This window comes from Dryobates pubescens, chromosome 15, assembly GCF_014839835.1.
Source record: "Dryobates pubescens isolate bDryPub1 chromosome 15, bDryPub1.pri, whole genome shotgun sequence".
Taxonomy (NCBI): domain Eukaryota; kingdom Metazoa; phylum Chordata; class Aves; order Piciformes; family Picidae; genus Dryobates; species Dryobates pubescens.
The window spans coordinates 18,886,541-18,910,105 of record NC_071626.1 but is presented as its reverse complement, the minus strand read 5'-3'; the positions used below and the strand labels follow the sequence as shown (position 1 = coordinate 18,910,105).

Sequence of the window (23,565 nt, the reverse complement as noted above, 5' to 3'; positions counted from 1 at the left end):
TTTCTTCTGTGTCATTTGGTGTCTCAGTGGTATTTTTAAGTCTGTTATGTTTTCTTTCCTGAGCTGTAACCTTTATATTGCAGAGCCTGTGTTGGGGACACAACTCTGCTAACCATTTCAGACACCACTTATTGAGCATGATCATAGTGAAAACACAAGAAAAATAAGGCTGGGGGGAAGTTGTAGGTCATCATGAACTATGTTTCTAGAATTATAGGCACCAGACCATCCCTTGTTTAATGAAGTTGTCAGCTGGCTGGCACTACAGTTCTACTTAATGAAATAGGTGGCTGGATGATGAAGCTGGCTGCTCAGTGCTGGGTTAGCATGTAGTTTGTAGGGACAGTGGTGTCCCCCAGGGTCTGAATCAATGTTCAGTGGCGCTAGGAGAGAGAGAAAAGATTTTGCTAACAGATGTTAGCAAAGCATGAAAAGGTTCAGAGAAACCCTGCCATGTTTGGAGCCTTAGCCTGGAGAAGACAACAGAGAGGTTTATTGAAAGGTGTTTCTATTTAGATATAAGCCATTTTAGGTCATCTTTGTCTTTCTCACCCTCTCATAAACCGAACTCAGCCCCTGATTCCCTTGTGCTTTGCACATTGCATGTTTTAAAACAATTATTTCCATGTCATTGCTTTTTTTTTTTGGATGTTTTAGTGGGAATTTACTCGCTCTGCTTTCATGCTGCATTTCACAAAGTATCTCTTCTCTGGCTCTGCCCTCAGCCTGTTCCTAGGTGGCCTTTCCAAACTTGCATCTTTTTCATCTCTGCCTTTTCCTTGTCTCATTGTATTACAAATTCAGCTTGCGAACAAAGGGACGATTAGCCCTTTAAATTGTCTGCATCTGCTAGCTGCTGTTGGTTGGTCTGTGGAGCTGCCTCATTTCATAGCACACTCAAAGTGCTCCAAGGTAGAGATAATTTTGCAGAGTGCAAATTTTATTTGATTGTAATTTTTTGCAGAGGGAGGACAGCGTGTGAAAGCAGATTAGGGGACGTGTTAACGATGAGAAAGCAAGGAGATGGGCCATCTGCTGGGCAAGACATTGCCTTGGGGAGTCAAAAACCGGAGTGATGCTATTATACCTGACCTTTGACCACCTGCACTTGTGCTGTACAAGCAGGCTTTCAGGCTGCGCTGATGAGGCTTTGTTTTTATTCATGACTGCAGCTGCAGTGTTTTCACTGGGGGGGTGGTGAAATTGTTTTCATCATTCCTGTCCCTTTCTGCTTGATAGGCATCCTCACATACCTCCCTTCAGTGTTTATTTCTATCGAAGTAGTTAAAGGAGGGTGTTTTTAAGCGGCCGTCCTTCAAGGATTGCAGCTTATTTTTTGCACAGGGTCTAGTGAGACCCAGGGGCTGTCGTAGACTCCAGAAGGCTTGGATAAAGTCCCAGAGATTCCTCTTCCCTTCCTTTGTTCCTTCATCTTACAAGTGTGCCCGTTTCAGAGTGCTGCTGCTGGACTAAACGTGCCCTACATGAGGAAACATCCTGGAGTGACTCCCCGGCAGTCAGACATGAGCTCAGCAGCATTGCTCAGGCAGCAAGCATCCTGTCCATTGTTCCTGGCCCACAGCACACTCCCATGGTGCCCAGTCGGGGCACTGTGACCACGCCAAACGCCTGGCAGCTTTCAATAGGAGGGGCAGCCTCAGCACTTTGGGCACAGCATGGGGATTTGGATGTGGTCAGTGTTTGCACTGGCAGGCTTTGAATCATTCTCAATGATTCTGTTGCCTAAACAGCACATTTGGTGTAAGATGGTGGTGTTAGATAAGGCATTATTCTTCGCTGGCAGGCACATTAGCTGTCATAACATGTTCAGGGTGCACTACAGGTGCATAATATACTGATCCATCAATCCCTAAATTTACAAAGATAAATGCAGTCTCTCAAGATAAGATGATGTATATCACCTCAAAATTACGTTCACCTGGGATATATAGCAGGATGATATTGAATTAATCTTTGTTGGGTTTAGATAACTTCATCTCAGTGAACCTCGTGGTGTGACAATGATGCAGTTGGATAATAAGTCCACTTTTGTCAAGCGATGACAGCTTCACTTTCCAGACAATTCTGAGCACATTTGATTTATGCAGTGTGTTCCTGTACGCTGAAAGCAAGAGAAATTTCATTTGGGGCTCTCTGGGAGTAGGAGCAGACCATTTTGTCTGGCAGAAATTGTCTCATTTCTTCCATGGCATCTGTTTCTTGAGTGTGACATGGGGGTTTCTGTCTTCCACCATCTCTGAATTGTTTGTTTCTACATGCATTTTAAAGTCTGCTTCTGGCCATTTCCTCTTATCTCATTACAGCTTGCTTTGTCTCCCATTGAGCTGATGGGGCATGGGTTTTCTGCAGCGCTTTTTTTTCTCAGTCACATCAAAAATACAACATGCTTAGAAGGACTGCTCCCCACCATACAGCCAGCATGGGTGTTTGCATCTGGGATCAGCAGTTCAAGGGTTATAAGGACTGCTTTCTTGGTAACATTCCCTGTTTATACCCTATTCCTCAGGAAGCATGCCTATGATTTGCACCACTGCCAAACTTAAGCCAGCAAAATACACTTTTAAACAGGGGAGGGCAACCAAGATGATCAGATCTGAGGGCTTGGAGAATCTCTCCTATGAAGACAGGCTGAAAGAATTGGGTCTGTTCAGCCTGGAGAAGAGAAGGATCCAGGGAGACCTTAGAGCTACATTTTAGTATCTGGAGGGGACCTACAGGAAGGCTGGGGAGGGACTCTTTAGAAGTGCTTGGAGTGATAGGATGAGGGGCAGCGGTTTGAAACTGGAGCAGGGCAGATACAGGTTGGACATCAAGAAGAAGCTTTTTACAGTGAGAGTGGTGAAATACTGGAACAGGCTGCCCAGGGATGTGGTTGAGTTCCTGTCCCTGGAGACATTCAAGATCAAACTCAATGTGGCCCTGGGCAGCCTGATCTAGTTGGACTGCAGAGCGGTTGGAGGAGATGACCTTTGAGCGTCTTTTTCAATCCAATGCAATCTGTATATCTGTAGACGTGTTTTAAGCTTGCAGTTTCTGCCTCTGGTTTGCAGAGAACTCTTAACAGGAAGCCTGTTACCTCTCAAGTATGTGAGCATGTCATGCTGGCCTTCTACCTCAGCATCCTTCTTTGTCAACAGCAACCATATGTATGCTGAGTGGCTTGTCCCTGGCTATAACAGCATCTGTTGCTGAGGGCAGCAGAGTTTTGGCTGGGGGCATGCTTTTCTCCTGGTGTGTCTGGGGGGAAGTAGGACAGCTGTATCCTAGTCACTGAAGAGTCTTGAATTGCTCTTGTTCTTATTTTCATAGTCCAGTGGTCATCTGGGACTGTCCCTGCCCAGTGTCCTTGGAGTTTAAACCACACTCTTTTGTCCTTGGTGTTTTCTTTTCATATAATGATTTGGAGAGGGTGGGTGGGCAAAGACAAAAAGGTTTGATTTTGATCAGAGCTCTGAAGCTGTGTTCATTGTTCATCAGGGAATCTACATCTTTCTGATCCTTGTGGTTATAAAGGCTGTCTTGAAAGGTTTTCCAGAACCTGGATTATTTTGTCCCTTCACCATATAGGAAGTTAGGTTTGGATCCATAACGGATTGGATTATAAACAGCTCCTATGCCTTGATGGTGGGGATGAAACTTCTGGACAGCTTTGAGTTGCAATATCTAGAAGAGCAATTTATCCATGGAAAAATGCAATTTACTCTATTTTTGCACCTTCTAAAGCTCTTTGTAAGTTCTCTTCATAACAGTAGTAGTTCATTTTGACATTTTCTGCAGTGAGGATAACAGAAACTCCAGAAGCAAACATAAAGAGGTCCAAGTATAAACACAGAAAGGGATGGCAGTCAGGAGATCTCAGACAGTATTGCAAAATATGGTAAGATCCCTCTCTGGGATATATTGAAGATGCATTTGTAGATTAGCAGGACAAGCAAGGTAACAAATGGAAGCAAAACATTTTCTATTGGCTTGAGTAGCAATGAAAGGATAAAATGAAATATTTTATCCTTTTCTTTCCAGGGCAAGAGAAAGATTTTTCCTGTTAAGAGTTATTAGGAATGGCTGCCTCTTCCCACAGCCCTGGCCAGGGCTGTCCTGCCTTGGCTGCAGGAGCCCAGCCTGTTGCCCTGGGAATCACTTGAATGTGTCCAGAGAAGGGCAACGAGGCTGGGGAGAGGCCTCGAGCACAAGCCCTATGCGGAGAGGCTGAGGGAGCTGGGGTTGCTTAGCCTGGCAAAGAGGAGGCTTAGGGGAAACCTTATTGCTCTCTACAACTACATGAAAGGAGGTTGTAGCCACATGGGGGTTAGTCTCTTCTCCCAGGCAACCAGCACCAGAACAAGAGGACACAGTCTCAAGCTGTGCCAGGGGAAGTTTAGGCTCAAAGTGAGGAGAAAGTTCTTCACTGAGAGTCGTTAGCTGTTGGAATGTGCTGCCCAGGGAGGTGGTGGAGGGAACACCATTCCTGGAGGTGTTCAAGAGGGGATTGGATGTGGCACTTGGTGCCATAGTCTAGTCATGAGGTCTGTGGTGCCAGGTTGGAGTTGATGATCTTTGAGGTCTCTTCCAACCTTGGTGATTCTGTGATCAGGTACCAAGAGTTCCCAGGGTCTTAGCCCAGGCTGAGGGGATGTGGATTCTGCTTTTCCTTTGCAGGTTGTCATACTCCCTCATGCCCTCATCAATTAGACTTCATTCTCCTTGCTGCTTTCTTTATCACTTGTTGATCAGGTTTGTGTCCCTGTATGCTGCTGTTTCTGGTTTGGTCCTTTCCCTACTATCCCTTTAAAAAAACCCCATTATTGTTTATTTATTGAAGATGTCCTTGGCCAGATATCCTTAAAGAAGCAGTTTCTTTCCACATGCTCTTATATTTCCTGGGTTTCCCCTGGTATGTTTAAGAATTAAAAAGCAATTTTGAAAATAAATAAACCACCATGGTATTTTTTCTTCATGTGAACTTTAGAGAAAGAAAAAGCTTTTATAAATTTGGTTGTTGAAGTACTTGCTGCAGGAGGATGTTAGAGCCAGATGGGGATGTGTTAAGGGAGAGAGGAGCACAGGCAGTGTAGAAAGATTCATACAATTGTGCCAGCAGCACTGGAAAAAGAGGTAGCAGCTGAAAGCAATAGCCTGGAATAGAAAGAGGAAATAATATTTTATGCTGACTAAGATAACCAAAGGTACTGGCAGAAACATCTGGAAGACCAACACAAGGGGAAAGAACGTCAGGGGAAGTACATGCTGGAAATTAGTGCTTTCCACCAAGAATGGCAACCCCTTTTTGTTCCTCTAAACACAAAATTGATGATGAATTGTTTCTTTTTTATCTGTCACTCAAGTTAGCTTCCAGGATCCTCACTGTTGTCTCTACCTCGCTGAAGCAATTCAGATTTAGTACCCAGTGCAAGTGGCATTCATAACAGTGTGGCCAGCAGGAGCAGGGAAGTCATTCTGTCCCTGGACTCAGCACTGGTTAGGCCACACCTTGAGTCCTGTGTCCAGTTCTGGGCCCCTCAGTTTAGGAAAGATGTTGACTTGCTGGAAGGTGTCCAGAGAAGGGCAACAAAGCTGGGGAGGGCTTTGGAGCACAAACCCTATGAGGAGAGGCTGAGGGAGCTGGGGGTGTTTAGCTTATTGCTGTCTACAACTACCTGAAGGGAGGTTGTAGCCAGGTGGGGGTTGGTCTCTTCTCCCAGGCAACCAGCACCACACCAGAACAAGAGGACACAGTCTCAAGCTGCACCAGGGGAGGTTCAGGCAGGATGTTAGGAAGAAATTCTTCAAAGAAAGAGAGATCAGCCATTGGAATGTGCTGCCCAGGGAGGTGGTGGAGTCACAATCACTGGAGGTGTTTAGGAAGAGACTGGATGGGGTGCTTGGTGCCATGGTTTAGTTGATTAGATGGTGTTGGGTGATAGGTTGGACTTGATCTCAAAGGTCTTTTCCAACCTGGTTAATTCTATTCTATCCTATTCATGCATAATCCTGTCTTTCAGATCATGTCTTCTGTCTTTGGTCATTAGATTCTTTCACAGCTTCATCCCAGTAGGAAATTGAGAAACCCTTTGAAGAAAGCATCCTGAAATCTCTAGCACATGGAGATTTAAAAATGTTGGCAGCCTTGTTTTTATCCCCTCCTGGTACTCTGCAAGAAGCAGCAAAGATTTCAGCTGAACTCAGATCCATTGCCCAGACACAGTCAAAGAGAAGGTGGCCACAATCCTTACTACAAAAAAGAGCTGATGATGTATAAGACATGAGAAAATTCAGCTTGCTCCCTGTCTTTCTTGGCTTCTCAAAGCTAACAGGAAAAAAAAGCAGTAAGCCTTACTTTTTTTTTTTCCCTTTCCTTTCCTAAAGGGGTTGGCTTATACTTGCAAAAATAATAAACTGTGAATTCTGTTCATGCTTTTCTGGGTAAAACTTTTATTTTTAAGCCAGTAATTCCTCTCTGGATTTTTGGTTTTAGATATTTTTTAACCAGCAAACACACTTGTCTATAAAAGGAAAGGAATAGTTCTCCTTCCCATATGAATCTGCCCAGCTAAGTTAGACACATTCCAGCTTCGAGACTGAGTTTCTATATCATGTGTAGCTTTGGGGGAAAAGCTGAATGACTGCATCTAGCTCTGAATGTTTTAATTGGATGCCATGACAAATGGCACAGGCTGCTTTAGAATTGTTAGGGTTGGAAGGGACCTCAAGATTCATCTAGTTCTAACCCCCCTCCCGTGGTCAGGGACACCTCACACTACCTCAGGTTGCTCAGAGCCACATCCAGCCTGGCCTTAAAAACCTCCAGGGATGAGGCTTCTACCACCTCCCTGGGCAACCTGTGCCAGTGTCTCACCACCCTCATGGTGAAAAACTTCTTCCTAAACTTCTCCCTTTCATAGTAAGTTCAATCACTCTCTTTTTGAGGAAGTTTTAACCTTTTTTTTTTTTTTGTTACATTGCAGTTTTCTGCCATCTGATGTGGAATGTGTTACAGGCAAGAAGTTTGACAGAATTAGTTAGAGGTCTAACTAGAGAACTAACAGAATTAGTTAGAGATGTACAACCCTAATGTTTAATTTCCACTCCCTGCCTCTTTCCCTTTTTTCCCTTTTTTTTTCTCTCCAGCACTACTGCTTTTTTAATTTCTAATCTGAAAGAGTGAATAGTGGAGGCAGAGTGATTTGCAAGATCCATGGAGCACTTTGGTAGGGTAAAGCTGATAGAATAGAATAAACCAGGTTGGAAGAGACCTTCAAGATCATCGCGTCCAACCCATCAACCAATCCAACACCACCTAAACAACTAACCCATGGCACCAAGCACCCCATCAAGTCTCCTCCTGAACACCTGCAACAATGGTGACTCCGCCACCTCCCCAGGCAGCCCATTCCAATGGGCAATCACTCTCTCTGTATAGAACTTCTTCCTAACATTCAGCCTGAGACTGTGTCCTCTTGTTCTGGTACTGGTTGCCTGGGAGAAGAGACCAACCTCTGCCTGTCTACAACCTCCCTTCAGGTAGTTGTAGAGAGCAATAAGGTCACCCCTGAGTCTCCTCCTCTCCAGGCTAAGCAACCCCAGCTCCCTCAGCCTCTCCTCACAGGGCTTGTGTTCCAAACCCCTCACCAACTTTGTTGCCCTTCTCTGGACTCGTTCCAGCAAGTCAACCTCCTTCCTAAACTGAGGGGCCCAGAGCTGGACACAGTACTCGAGGTGTGGCCTTACCAGTGCAGTGTACAGGGGCAGAATGACCTCCCTGTTCCTGCTGGCCACACTGTTCCTGATGCAGGCCAGGATGCCATTGGCCCTCTTGGCTGCCTGGGCACACTGCAGGCTCATGTTCAGCCTACCATTGACCAGTACCCCCAGTTCCCTCTTTGCCTGGCTGCTCTCCAGCCACTCCAGCCTGTAGCACTGCATGGGGTTGTTGTGGCCAATGTGCAGAACCCGACACTTGGATGTGTTAAATCTCATGCCCTTGGATTCTGCCCATTTGTCCAGCCTGTCGAGGTCCCTCTGCAAAGCCTCTCCACTGGAATTTTTCATTTCAGTTCCACCCTTTTTCCACCATAGCTGGTTTGTTGGATGAGGAATGGGAAACCTGCCAAAGGCTGTCATTGTGCTGAGAGAGACCCAAATGGTACTTCTGGAAGATAAAACAGGATGGAGCAGATCAGGCTGTCAGTATCTGCAGTACAGTTTAACAGGGCAGAGAAAAATGCAGTTTTCATGGAGGGGAAGATTGCCTTGGAATGAATTAAAAGTAGAATTTTAATCCACTCATTTGATTTCAGTGGTAATTAAAAAATAATAGCAATTTCAAGTGACTCTGAGAATAGAGGGAAGTGGAAAAACAGAACCACTTATTTAGCTCTGTAGACAGTTGTTGGCGTGTGGGTCACAGGGAGAACTTTCCATCCATGTGTGCTAGCTGGAAAATCCTCAGCAAAATTCTTTCTTCAGCTGTAATTGATTTTTAGCTAATGTGTGCTTCATTAACCACAGTCACTAATCTTCCATCATCAGTCACTAATCTTCCATCAACCACACAAATAGCAGTGCAGAGGCTTGAAAGTTTTGGGCCACTGAAAGATGACAATTTGTGGAAGGAAAGTGAGAAAGTAACTTCTTTCATTAGGGTTCTAAGAAGCTATTCTTCTGTGCCTGATTTTGTGGAGAGTTAGAGTTTAGCTGTGAATGCTCCAGCCTAATGATAGAGAAATGCAAATAGGAAGCTTTCTGAGACAAATGATTTTTAAAAAGTTATTTATTTGCTGTATTTGAAAGACTGTTGTGTATTTACCTCTACTGAGGCTGAGGGAGCTGGGGTTGTTTGGCCTAGAGGAGAGAAGACTCCAAGGCGGGCCTTAGAGCTACCTTCCAGTATCTAAAGGGATCCTACAGGAAGGCTGGAGAGGGACTTTTCATGAGGGTGTCTAGAGACAGGACAAGGGGGAACAGTTTTATGCTGAGGGAGAGTAGATTTAAACTGAATCTTAGGAAGAAGCTCTTCAGTATGGGGATGGTGAGACTCTGGAATAAGCTACTCAGGGAGGTTATGGATGGCTTCTCCCTGGAGGCGTTCAAGGCCAGGCTGGATGCATCCTTGAGCAGCCATGTCTAGTTGAGAGGTGTCCTTGCACATGGCAGGGAGGTTGGAGTAGATGATTTCTAAGGTGCCTTCCAATGTGAGCCATTCTGTGATTGGCCATTGGAATGGGCTGCCCAGGGAGGTGGTGGGGTCACCATCACTGGAGGTGTTTAGGAAGAGACTGGATGGGGTGCTTGGTGCCATGGTTTAGCTGATTAGATGGTGTTGGATGATGGGTTGGACTCAATGATCTCAAAGGTCTTTTCCAACCTGGTCTATTCTATTCTATTCTATTCTATTTTATAGTTTAAAACTGGTAACATAACTTCTAAAATGGTGAGGTTGTGGATTTGAGTATTGTTATCCTAGCATTTTATACTTTCATCATCATGGATTTCCAAACATGGACCTTGTTTATTTTCAGGGAGGTTTTTCAGGTGAAGGGTTGCTAATCTGTCTTGTTTGTATCAGAAAATAGGCATGCTGTGAAGTTTCAGAATATTGTTGTGGAAGTTGAGCCTTTATGTCTTGATTCAGGACACCAGATCAGAAGGTGGCTGCTCAAATCTTGCAGGAACTTTCCCAAGGGAAATGAAGGAAGATGACAGGCAGGGTATTTTAAGTGGGAGATTTTAAGCATATGGAAGTTGAAAGCATGCGAAAGCTTCTAGCTCCACACTCAGCATAATAAATGAAGTTAAAAACTGTTGACAGTGCACAGATTGTGCTGTAAAGGGTAATTATACAATACTTTGTCCCCTCCTGCAAGACTGGTGATTAAATTGCTGTGATCCTTCAAAGGGAGGCAGTTACTGTCTTTTCTAGGGTCCTTCCTCCCTTGGATAACAACTTGATACAGGCAAACACCACCAGGACTCTGCTGCTTCCCAGGCTTTGATGACCTTGCCCTGCTTTTTTTTTTCCCAGCAGGCAATATCTGGAGCATGAAGTTCACTCCCAGTTTCAGATGTGAACCTGGCAGGAAAGTAAAGCAGTGCCCTTGGCAGGCTCAGCTCAGTAGGTTCGTGTGTCCTGTACTCCTGTGTGATCAGAAGCCTTTGACCAGTGTGGGGACTACAGCAGCAAACTGTTCAGGGCTTTGCTTCTAATTCCCTTCTAAGATCCCAGACTGACTTGTATGGACCCACACTGACTGTTCCTCACTAGTAACAGAATCATAGAATTGATTTGGTTGGAAAAGACCTTTAAGATCATTGAGTCCAAGTGTCAACCCAACACCACCATGCCAACTGAACCATGTCCTAAAATACTATGTCTACATCTTCTTTGAAAACCTCCAGGGATGGTGACTTCATCATCTCCCTGGGGAGCCTGTTCCAGTGCTTGACCAATCTTTCAGTAAGGAAATTCTTTCTAATATCCAACCTAAACCTCCTCTGGTACAACTTGAGGCCATTTCCTCTCATTGTTTTTGTAGTAAAGCTACAAAGCCTAAAGAGAGGTCTGCTGGCTGCCTCCATGTGCTGCCCTGAGCTCCCAATTGTAGTTCTAGAGACAGCTTGTGGCAATCACAGAATGTTAGGGGTTGGAAGAAACCTCCAAAGACCATCCAGTCCAACCTCCCCACCAGAGCAGGATCACCTGGAGTAGGTCACACAGGAACACATCCAGGTGGGTTTGCAATGTCTCCAGAGAAGGAGACTCCACAACCTCTCTGGGCAGCCTGCTCCAGGGCTCTGGCACCTTCACAGTCAAAAAGTTTCTCTTTATGTTCACACAGAACCTCCTCTGCTCCAGCTTCCACCATTGCCCCTTGTCCTGTCATTGGACATCACTGAGCAGAGCCTGGCTCCATTCTCCTGACACTGCCCTGCACATTTTTATAAACATGAATGAGGTCACCCCTCAGCTGCCCTCAGAATGGCAGCATGTGGTTTGTTCCTCCTCTCTCTTGCCCTACATTTGCCTACTCTTAGTCTAGGCCCTATGTGATGTGCAGCAGAAATGCAGCTACAGTGGTAAATAGAGAGGGCTAGAAACCAACCCATGGCTCCAGCCCACACAGCACAGGCTGGCTTATGGGGACATTGATTGAGTCCCTGTAATGTATGTGTCTTGGAAGGAAGTAGCTGGAGCATCTGGACCAGAGCCAAAGGATGAGCCACTATTCCAGCACTGTATACCCAGCAGTGGGAAAATATGGTTGTACAAAACTATTCTTCTGAAAAAGGAGGCTTGCACAAGTTCTTGGTGTTCTCTCAGGAGAGCTTTTAGAGGAAGGCTTTGACATTGATGATGGTATGGCTGCACTAAGTTGCCTGTACAATTGATTTTGTATGTCTTTGTGCAAGTCTGACCCATCCAGTCTTACAAACTGAGACCACTGAGACCCATGTTGGGTAGGATTGGAGAGCTGTAGCTTGGCTGTCCTGAGCTGGAAAGGAGAAATACTTTAAAGACAGAGTTGGGAGAAACTGATTTGTGCATCTGGGCTGAGCAAGAGCAAGGTGGTTTTTCTCCATGTCAGTTGTGTGTCTGCTCATTGAATTTGAAGCCACAGGTGTTTATTTAAGATCAACTGTGAGCTTCTTTTAATAAGCAGGAGGACACCAGAGACATCCCTGATTTCTTCTGGTTTTATTTGCTTTGGTTTTCTTCAGCATTTCTGGCATTTCATTCTTTGTCACAGGTTTTATGTTAGCTAGAGGACATTGTGACACATTTCAGGGCTGCTGGAAGCTCTTAAAGAGCCTTCTGAAGTCAGCATCTCTTACACTGCTGACACTTCAGGATTTTCTGGGCTGCATCAAAAGAAGAATGGCCAGCAGGTCGAGAGAGGTGATGCTGCTGCTTCTCTCTGGTAAGACCTCCCCTAGAGTGCTGTGCCCAGCTGTGCAGCCCTCAACACAGGAAGGGCATGGACGTGATGGAGAGGGTCCACAGGAGCACCACAAAAATGGTCAGGGAGCTGGAGCTCCCTGACAGGCTGAGGGAGCTGGGGTTGTTCAGCCTGGAGAAGAGAAGGCTCTGGGGATACCAAATAGCAGCCTTCCAGTAGCTGAAGGGGGCTACGGGAAGGCTGCAGAGGGACTGTTTGCAAAGGCCTGCAGTGACAGGACGAGGGGCAATGGTTTGAAATGAGAGGAGATTTAGATGGGGTTTTGTGAACAAATTCTGCACCATGAGGGTGCTGGAATACTGCAACAGCTTGCCCCGGGGAGAGAGTTGAGGCCCCATCCCTGGAGATAGTCAAGGTCAGGCCGGACAAGGCTCTGAGCAAACTGCTCTAGCGGAGGCTGTCCCTGCTGTGACTGCAGGGGGATTGGACTAGATGACCTTTAGAGATCCCTTCCAACCCAAAATGTTTTATGATTCTGTGTTTGTAACACATTTCAGGGCTGCTGGAAGCTCCAAAAGAACCTTCTGAAGTCAGCATCTCGTACAGTACTGACACTTCAGTTTCCAGCAGTCTTTTTGTGTCTTCCTTGTTCCTCTTTAGCTTCCTTTCTAACATTTCAGCTTTTCCAGAACATCTGCAGCATATCCCTGACTCAGCCACAGCAGAAACCGTAAGCCTCGGTGATGCCTCCGGTCCTTTGTTCCGGTGCCTTTGCTCCCTGTGTGCTGGGGAAATTCCTACGTGTTGCTACATGCAAATCAGTTGTTCACAAGCAATTGGAGTTAGATTGTGCTGAAAAGGATACTGCTGCTGGGCTATCCCAAGAGACCTGGTGGTTGCTATACTGTAGCTGAACTAGGTCATGTATCTGCCCTGTGTGAACCTAGTACTCCAGCCCTGGGAACTGCAGAGAATGATGCTGAGGAAAAATAAACCAGAGAAGTAGCTGGTGTGTATTGGCTGAACACTTCCTGCCAACTGGCTTTCTGAAAGGAGCTTCATTAGGCACACTGGTATGCTCTCCTGCAAATTGTTGATGCTTTTGAATCCATGCTCCTAGGTCCATTAAGCTGGAAATGGAGCTGGGAATGGCTGCTGGAACAGAACACAGAGAACTTTTCTGCCAGAGCATCTGAGCAGTGTGCCTGTGTAGTTTTTTTTCCCTCACTTCATGCTCCAGCACAGTTGCTACCATCCTCAATTTCTCCTGGTACATTAAACATCCGAGGTTCAGAAATGCAAATGGTTATGCCCAATGAATCATCTCCAGAGCCTTGTGCATCCAAGTGATACTGTTATCTTTAGTTGTATGTTCACAGTGTGCTTCATGGCTAATTCAGTGTACTGGTGGATTCTGAAACTTGTAACACAGAGCATGTCATACCACCAAGACTGACCTAATTATGTGATAGAGGTTAGGGTAAATCACCATTCCCCTGCTATCACGGGGAACCCATGTTAGTCAAAAGTAAATCTCCTGAAGCCTAATATCTGAACTCTGTTGCAGTTGTTTTTCCCCTGAAATCTGAAAAAAATGTGAGATCTGGTCATGTTGCTTCTCACAGGCTCACTCTGGCATGCAGTCCAGTGAAGTTCATTGCTAAAGATACCAGACTTAGTTCTGTGTTGGGTTTGTGTGGGGTTGGTTGGTGTTGTGGTGCTGGTCTTTTGGGTTGGTTAGTTGTTTTGGGGGGGGATGTGGGGGTGTTTCTGTTTTTTATTTGTGTGGTTGGTTGGTTTTGTTGTTCTAAATTATTTCATTGGTTCATTATTTTCTCATCCTAGAATCATAGGATGATTTGGGTTGGAAAGGACCTCCAAAAGTCATCTAGCCCAACCACCTCTGCCATAAGCAGGGACATCCTCTACTTGATCAGGCTGCCCAGAGCCTTGTCGAGCATGACCTTGAATATCTCCAGGGGTGGGGCCTCAAGTCCCTCCCTGGGCAACCTGTTCCAGTGTTCCACTACCCCAGACTTTCAGCTGTAGGAGCTATGAAGCATTCAGAAGATTTAGAAATACTAGGCAACAATTTCATGTTGACATTGCAAGTAGTTTACAGCCATGCTATACTGCCCATCCTTTCATAATATTTCCACAGTGTGTGACTTTGGCAGCCACAATCTTCAAAGAGGCAAAATAAGATGAAGAGCAAAGATTCAAGCTGTCAGATAAGAGAAAGGATTGATGGTTAGCTCTGCTGATTTTGGAAAGAGGAGCTATTAAAAGCATGTTCTAATTTGAGTTGGCAGAATAAGGATCATACACGGTCCCAAAATACCAGTGAGCACTGATTTTAACGTTTCATGGCTTTGGTGGAGAGGATAGCTCTGTGTTCCATTGGAAAAACAGAGAGTCAGCTTTCCCTTGGCACTATATATAGTATTCCCAGGGTGCTAGTGTAAGAGCAGTAATGGGTGGATGTTTTAAAAAACCCAAACAATTAACACTGAGTTCAGTTGTAAAAGGAATTTACCTTTTCATGGGGGTTGGAGCCTACCTCTGCAGTCTCCTTCTGAGTGCTTCAGATTTAGTTTGAAGGTCATGTGCTAAGGGTAATGTGTCCTTAAGAAGGTTGAGGAAGATGTACTCTACAGTCACTGTGCAATGAGTGTGCTTCCTTGCTTTTGGATCTTTGAAGCTGATGATGGAAATAGCCAGAGGAGTAGCTGGAATCCCTGACCTGGAAAAATCCATTGAGAAGGTGTCTAAAAAGGAGAATTAGGTTAATTTGTCTTTAATCTCTGTGACCAGAGATGAGAGGAAAGCTGAGGCTCTTTGAAGCCCTGGTCCCTATGCAAGATGAGGTAGCAGGCTGCTGACTGTGCCAGTGGGATGATACAAAGTGAGTCTGGGAGTCAGTCCCGCTCCAAGAGGAGCAAATATCTCAGAGATTCACAGTGTTTGGATCCATAAAGGCAGCCAAGCAGTAAGGGAGGAGAGAAAAGGGAAAGATGGGAATAGCATCATTGCATCCATGCCATGAGCTCTCATCTGGGTGACCACACTGCATGTGAAGGGACCTGCAGTGAGAACAGGAGAGAATCCCTCATGCTGAAGCTGTCTGAAATTAGCACTGGGGAACTATCCCATGAATAAAACCCTCCTCCACTGAAGAAGAAAGTTCAGCATCTGTAATTTTAGTGATTTAATGATCAGTCCTTGTGACTGATCATGTTAAATCATGCCTTTTCTAAACACTCTGAAGATTATTGTGGGCCTGATGTATTTTTCCTCCTGAGCATATTCTGAGCATACTTACAGTGAGATCGGAGTTGGTTTTGCCATTGACTTTACTGGGATCATAACTGAATCTTAGGTAGCTGTCCTTGGGCTAAGTAGACAGTGGCTTTTACAGTTAGGGAAGCTGGGGCAAAACATGAAAAGGGTTCAATTTATAGTACTTTAAGTGCTGGTTTCTGACTCCTTCTGTGGCCGAGTAGTCTGCCTTGTAACTAAGGCAATGCCTGTTTGTAGAATGAGCACATGGAAACTACTGTGCTGTTAACCGAGATGCAATCTATGTCTCAGACAGGCTGCACAAGTCCTGAAGGGGCAGATAATGAAGTTGTTCATGACATGAATGAGAACACAGGGCATTCAGGAGGCATCCCAATTTGAAAGCATAAAAGTACTCTGAGACAGGAATGAAGTAAGACTCCTCTGTCACAGCAGTAGAGGTTCAGATGTGTGCTTGCAAGCTGGCTTCTTGTGACCCCAGCTGCAGGCATATTCCAACAGCTGCAGCAAGCTGCTAAATCATTCTTGGCTAATGCTGACATCAAATTACTAAGTCTTTATATGCCTTCTGCTCTGTTTCCTTGAGTTCTATTTGTCTAAATTTTCAAATGACACACTATCCCTTTGGCATCTGAGCTCTTCTACTCTACTCAGGGTTTTGTGGGTTTTTTTTAATTCACTGGTAAGTCAACTTGCAATTAATGCAAAGTGCTCAGCTTGTGACTTTGCAGATGCCAGCACAGTAAGTGACTGAGATATCATCACCAGCATGAGATAGTGACTCTCAGGGGAGATAAGAAGCAAGCTAAGATGCAAGAAAATACTGCCACCATTATCTGCAAGTGGGTTAGCTCAATGTCACTGCAGCAGATTCCTTGTGGTTACTGAAAGTCATCTTCAGTACCATCCAGCAGTCCTGTCTCTGAATATCTGCTAAATAACATCAATAAGAACATTAAAAACAAACCCCAAACCATTTAATGCTCTTGTGGCTTTGATTGTACTGTCATGACAATGGCAGTTTTGTCTTGAATGCATCTTCCTCTCTGGAAAAGTAGAGCAGAGCATTTGAGGGAAGTCTGCAGCTGGTACCAGGGAGGTTATTTCTCTGTTAACTGTGCCTATTCAAAGTTGTGCCTTTTTAGGTCAATCTGTCATATCAACCTGACAGCAAAAATGTGCTACCGAGGATGTTATTTGCTCCCTATCCATTAATGAGAGTAGCAGAAATGCCCAGGCTGAAGGTGCAGTGGTCTGCTTTTACCAGCCTTGACAGCCATCAGCACCTCTTCTGGGCTGCTGTCAAACTGCTGGGACTCATTATTGCAAATTACTGAGTAGCTCATGTACTCTTCAGGAGATTCCAAATCCGGTTTTATCTGAATGCTGACAACCTGCCATGCATTTCCATGAGCGTGACTGCAGAAGGTCAGAAGACAGCCCTGAAAACAGTTCAGCTCAGAGCTGAGCTGAGGAGATAATGTTGCCTGAGATGCACATTTGCCCAAGGGGATGGATCATTCAGTTGCATTTCTTTTGAAGCCAGGTGAGCCGGGAGGTGCCTCACAGCTTCTGGCTATGCCCTTGAAAGTACCAAATGTTCAAAGCATGTCAGAGGTGAGCACTAACTAGGAACCAGCAGCTCCTCGTTTAAAAAAGGCTGGGCAAGATTGAGAATGGGGAAAGAAAGAATGGATGACAGAACACTGGAACAGGCTGCCCAGAGAGGTTGTGGAGTCTCCTTCTCTTGAGACATTCCAAACCTGCCTGGATGTGTTCCTGTGTGACCTTGCTCTGGCAGGATTGGATGGTTGATTTTTCAACCATTGCTTGGAATTGGACTGGATGATCTTTTGAGGACCCTGCCAACCCCTAACTTTCTGTGATTCTGTAAAAAGTGTTTGTGCCCAATTGGATGTGAGGTTTGCACCAGGCTGGTGCTGTCCATGCCAGTATAAGCAAGAAAAAAACCCATTTTGTCATGCTCACACATGCACTACAGAGCTGCTCAGCTGCAGGGGAATAGTCCTCCTGATCTCTCTGCCAGACATGGAACAGTCTCTTCTGTGCCTGCTGGAGCAAAGGCATTGTAGTACCCTCAAGGCCACCACTGGAGTGGGTTTGCCTGCAATACTCCCTGTCTGGTTTTTGTGTTAAAGAACCACAGTTGAGCTTCCAGTACCATTTCTAGAAGCCTGTTGACACAGGGCATTTGCCCCCAGCCTGTGCAATGTCAGAAAGCAGGACAGGGCTCTGATTTTTCACAACCAGGGAACAGATAAATTCATTTGTTTGTAATATCTCCTCTCATGAGGAGCACAAGGCGGGCAGCAGCTTCTGGGCTGTGTTAGGCCATCAGAGCAGCTGTAATCATCATGTTTTGTGTTCCTGCATGCGCTTCTGGCCACCTGTATAATATCCATCTGCTGAGCTGGGCATGATGCCTACTGACACAGAGATCCAGATCATCTGAATGAGGTACAGGGGGTGATGGTGCTCCTGAAGGACAGTTTGTGTGATGAATGCTGTCCTTTCTGTGTGAAGTCCTTCCCATGGCAGTGCTGTTCTCTTCTCATTACTTTAAGGCAACTGGAGAGATTCATCTAGAGGAAATGAACATGCAGCATGGCAATGATAGCAAATGAATATTCAGAGACAGTCCCTGGCCCTCTGTGACTGTATCTGAACAATTTGAATGTGTTTCTCTTAGAGCTGTGCAGTGCTTTTCTGGGAATGGCAAATTTGATGGAAAATGCAGTTTTAGAACTGCATCTATTTGCCATCTGAAGTGAAACTGGTGAACTAGCTCTAAATGGGAAAGGACATGGTGAAACTGTCTTTCAGGAGTGATAGGGGAACTGTCTCTTCCTTCCCCTCAGCATCAAGCTGTGTGCTCAAGTTCTCCTTGATCAGGATAAGGAGATTGAGGCACCCTCAGTAAGTTTTCAGATGACACCAAGCTGGCTGGATGTGTCGACCTCCCAGAGGGTAGGGAAGCTTTACAGTGGGATCTGGACAGGTGAGAGCAAAGGGCCAAGGCTCATTGTATGAAGTTCAACAAGGCCAAGGGCCAGGTCCTGTACCTGGGTCACAACCACCCTATGGTAAGCTACAGACTTGTGGATGTGTGGTTGGAAAGCTGAGGCTCTGAAAATATTAAAATATTGACAATATTAAGGTAGGGACTGCTTGGGGGGTTGTGTTTTGGTTTTTTGTTTGGGGTTGTTTTTTTTAACCCATAGTCACAGCCTCCCAGTGGAAATGGAACAAGTTTGATAGGAAGGACCCAAATCTTGCACCTGATAATCTGACAGGTTGTCTTGCTGCTTTTCAGGGAAAGAAGATTCACAGATTCACAGACTGTACTGGGCTGGAAGGTACCCTCAAAGGTCATCTTCTCCAACCCCTCTGCAGTCAGCATAGATACCTCCCCAGGGCCAAGATCAAGTTTGATCTTGAATGTCTCCAGGGACAGGACCTCAACCATATTCCTGGGCAGCCTGTTACAGTATTTCACTACTCTCATTGTAAAATTGATGTCCAGCCTAAATTTGCCCTGCTCCAGTTTCAAACCATTGTCCCAGGTCCTATCACTCCAAGCCCTTCTAAACAGTCCCCCCCTAGCCTTCCTGTAGGTCCCTTTCAGATACTGAAATGCATCTCTGTGGTCTCCCTGGATCCTTCTCTTCTCCAGGCTGAACAGACCCATTTCTTTCAGCTTGTCTTTGTAGGAGAAGTGTTCCAGTCTTCTTTGTGGCTTCTTCTGGAACTGCTCCAGCAGATCCATATCTCTCAGAGAATGGTAAAGCCCATTTTGGGGAACACTTAGTTAAAGGTCTGATAGTAATGGGATGAGAGGGCCCATGTGAGAAGGTACAGCCAGGCAAATTGATTTCTCCCAGGGCACCTTTGGCTTGATTTGCCCTCTGTATTCAGCTGTGTCTTGGCTATTTCTACAGACAAGAAAGCCAAATGCAATAACTTAAGAAAATATTTTTATTACTTTGTTTTATGTGTTCAGGTTGAATTGATTCCTTGCTTGGAAGACAGTGGCTTTGTTTACATCAGCAAAAAAGCACTGTGCAGTAGGAACAGATCTGCAGAGGAAAACAGTAATGAAGACCCAAGGCAGATTTCAGGAGGTTTCTTCTAAACAGCTTTATTCTAACTGTGCTTGAAGGGAATTTTGAAAGAAACTCACAGCAAAAGAGGAGGCCAAATACTGCATATTGAAAACAAATGTCAGGTTTTCTGCCAAAACAAAGACTTCAGAAAGCCTGGCAGATGTTCATGGGACATTTCAGTGCTGTCAAAGCTGCATTTTTTTATTGGCAGTTGTTTCAGTTGAAATTTTATCTGGTGCTTCTTGAGGTCGTCTGACATCCTACCAAAATCTGTGTGTGTGGTTCCTGCTGTTGTTTCAAAGAAATCATGGAATGGTTTGGGTTGGAAGGGGCCTCCTAAGGTCATCTAGTCCAACCCCTATGCAGTGAGCAGGGACATCCTCCACTAGATCAGGTTGCTCAGAGCCTTTAGAATCGTAGAATGGTCTGAGTTGGAAGGGACCTCCAAAGGTCATCTAGTCCAACCCCCTCTGCAGTCAGCAGGGACATCCTCAAATAGATCAGGTTGCCCAGAGCCCTGTTGAGCCTCACCTTGAATATTTCCAGGGGTGGGGCCCCAACCACCTTCCTGGGCAACCTCTTCCAGTGTTCCACCACCCTCATGGTGCAGTACTTCTTCCTAACATCTAGTCTAAATCTCCTCTCATTTCAAACCACTGCCCCTCATCCTGTCACTGCAGGCCTTTGCAAACAGTCCCTCTGCAGCCTTCCTGTTGGCCCTACTGGAAGGCTGCTCTTAGGTCTCCCTGGAGCCTTCTCTTCTCTAGGCTGAACAACCCCAGCTCCCTCAGCCTGTCCTCATAGCAGAGGTGCTCCAGCCTCCTGAGGATGTTTGTGACCCTCCTCTGGACCTGCTGCATCAGGTCCATGTCCTTGCTCTGTTGAGTGCTCCAGAGCTGGATGCAGTACTTCAGATGAGGCTTTACCAGAGTAAAGTGGCATAAAATTGATCTATGCATAAAATTGATCTCTAAATAACCATTAGAAAAAAAAAACCTCTTACACCTATCTCTCTGCCTACACCAGAGAAAGGGTAAAAGCCAGTGCTGCTGTCTCCACTTTCTTGTTCTGACTCCTCTGCTGCATGACTATGAAATCAGTCATGACACATTTGTCTTAGCTGCAGAAAACCGAGTGAGAGTAGGCAGTAACAAAGGCAGGACGGGTGTTTGGGAGCAGAGATCACATGCAGGGGAGCAACTCAGCTGCAGTGGAAAGTGTGCATGTGAGACTTGGTCAGAAGTGATGTAGTAAATTTGCCTGAATGCAGAAGCCTTTGGGTACTGTCTTGTGGTAAAGGCAGGGAGGATTTGGTAGTGGTCTGAAATTTGTGTGGATCCTGGAGAAAAAGCAGATTATAGAGATTAAATCATGTTGACTTTCTCATACAAAGGTACCTTCTAATGCCATCAACCCCCCAGGAGCAAAGAGTTTCTGTTACACAGCAGCGTTGTGGTTCAGGTATTGTGTTTGATTCTGGCAGACCTCCCTATCATAGAATCAATAAGGTTGACCTCAAAAATCATCAAGTCCAACCTGTCACCCAACACCTCATGACTACTAAACCATGGCACCAAGTGCCACATCAGTTACATCCCTTGGTATGTATTAGGGATATTGAATATGTGATTTGTTTAGTGTCAGACATCAGGACAGGTCAAACATCAGAGCAGGTTTTTGTGTGTTTGATTTCCTGCCGGATGCCTAGTTCATCTTGGCATGTTCCAGAAGCATATGGCAAGGAAAGGTTTTATCCTTGACAGGATACTGGGTTTGGAGTAGTATATGTGTCTCACATCAGGGGTAAAAGAGACATCAGCAAGTAACTGCTGGCAGTTTAACGCATCACAACCTGATGTGGTTTTTTATATCAAGACTGTGATAGCAGAGAAATAATCTATATGTACACATTGCCCACCTCATAGCTGCCAACTTACCTCTTTTAACTTGCATGCTACAAATGCTCACTGCTTTTAAACCTACTCAGTGTGCAAGCCATGCCATCTTAAACACCAGCTCTGAATGCTTTGGTGCATGTTGCTAAACATTTGTGGTGCCACTTATCCTAAACAGTTCATTGATTGCTTGCTGATGACACAGAACTGGGAGGAGTGTCTGACACCCCCTGGGGCTGTGCTGCCATTCAGCCAGACCTGGACAGGCTGGAGAGCTGGGCAGGGAGAATCTGAATGAAATCCAACAAAGCCAAGTGGAGAGTCTGGAGAGGGGAAAAAAAGGTGGGCAGAAAAAAATATGTCACTAACAATAATGGATTTTCAGGAAGGGCTGTCAGCATTCATAGAGGGAGTTCTGAAAAGATGACATCAGAAACATTTTGGACTTTGGAGTTAGCAAGATACCAGATAGTTTTCAACTGTCTGTTCAGATTTATGCTTTCACAAAAGAGGCAGTATCAGACAGTCAGAATCACAGAATGTTAGGGGTTGGAAGGGACCTCTAGAGATCATCAGGTCCAACACCCTTCCCAGAGCAGGCAGGGCAGGTCACACGGGACCACATCCAGGTGGGTTTGGAATGTCCCAGAGAAGGGGGCTCCACAACCTCTCTGGGCAGCCTGCTGTCAGGCTCTGGCACCCTCACCGTGAAAAAGTTTCTCCTTCTGTTCATGTGGAACCTCCTGTGTTCTGGCTTGTACCTGTTGTCCCTTGTGCTGTCACTGAGCGCCACAGAAGCTCGTGTGGACTTTCTCTGTGTTCAAGAAAGGTGTGCCGGTGATCACAAAGACATGCATGAAGAGAAACCTCTAGCTGGCTATTGAAACGCCTGGGAGAACCTATGTGTGACCAGTTTGTTGTTCTCTGTTGTTTTCCAGGTTCCAGAATCTGCTGTGGTCTCGCAAAGCATTTGTGGACAGCGTGAAGGTGTATAACCACAGCTACATCTACATGCCAGCCTTCTCCATGAAGACAGGCACGGGACCCTCCCTGCGTGTCTATTACACCCTGGAGGACTTCGGTGCCAAGCAGGCCGTCCTCTTTGCCAACCCCAACTTCCTCCGTGACATTGGCAAGTTCTGGAAGAGCAAAGGTATCCATGCCAAAAGGCTTTCCACGGGACTGTTCCTGGTCAGTGCCGCCCTTGGGCTGTGCGAGGAAGTAACAATTTACGGCTTCTGGCCGTTCTCGGTGGACCTGCATGGCAAGTTTATTAGCCATCATTACTATGACAATGTCTTGCCTGATTCTGGATTCCACGCTATGCCAGAGGAATTTCTACAGCTCTGGTTTCTTCATAAAAGTGGTGTACTGAGAATGCAGCTAGAACCATGTGAGGACCCTTTAATCCAGTCTTCTGCCTGAGGATCATAGGACTTGGTTTGGGAGATCCAGTAGTTTTTAATTTCCAGACTCTCCAACAGAGAGTTCTGTTTTCTGTTGAGTCTTTTTAAAGGGAAAATAATTGTGGATCTGCATGGACCATAAAAATGCTACCTGAAGGCCAAATGGAATACGTCCTTAATGTATAGTGCTTTGTGGAACCGGGGTGGGGGAAGTGAATCTCTCGGTCGAGTCCATTCAGCAGCATTGTGAACATATCGTTGGAAGCAGCACAGCTGAACTTTCCAGGGGACATTTCTCAATGACCAATGTACAAAGGGCATTAAGGCTCGGAGAGACACAGGGCCACCCACAAGCTTTTGCTGACAGTGCCAAATATGACTGTCTGTTCAAAACTCCATTTCATTCCAGACTGGCACCTCATACCTTTCCTTTTATTCCCCTCTGTTTGGAGGTGTGGGGGTGTGTGTGTGTAGGAGATCTTTAATGTGTTGTTGACTTTTTGTTTCTTTCCCTTTTATTTTCTTTTTTGTTTTGTTTGGTTTGTTTTGTTTTCCTCTAATGGAAGGAAAGGTTTAAAAGCCCCAAGAGCTGAGTGCCATCAGCTCCTCTGAAGACTCTTGGGAGAGTGAAGGGTGCTAAGAATCTCGTTAGAAGAATGTCCTAGGAGCGCCATGCTGCTGAGCATGGATGGACCTACCTGTTGTAGGTTTTATCAAGATAGTTTAGGTAATGACACTTACAGCTACATTAATGCTATACTGTGGGCAAGAGCTGGTTAAGGGAAATTGGTTTGAAAATAAAATGTGTGTTAGAAAAAGCAGTAGTGAAGAGCAGCCTGGATTCAGTTGATCTGCTGCAAGATTTCCAGAGTCACTTTTGTAGCAGAGAAGGTTCCTGACATGTTTTGCAGTCCAGCCTTAGGGATTA

At 45.5% G+C, this 23,565-nt stretch overlaps 1 protein-coding gene across 1 annotated transcript in view; it reads left to right on the top strand.

Moving 5' to 3' along the window:
* Positions 1 to 23,158, top strand: part of ST8SIA1 (ST8 alpha-N-acetyl-neuraminide alpha-2,8-sialyltransferase 1) — a 111,681-nt gene extending 88,523 nt beyond the window's left edge. The window contains exon 5 of the mRNA XM_054167649.1: positions 22,170 to 23,158. Within this exon, the coding sequence (XP_054023624.1) occupies positions 22,170 to 22,656 (487 nt within the window). The 3' untranslated portion in view covers positions 22,657 to 23,158. The remainder of the gene's footprint in view (positions 1 to 22,169) is intronic.
* Positions 23,159 to 23,565: the final 407 nt, after the last annotated feature.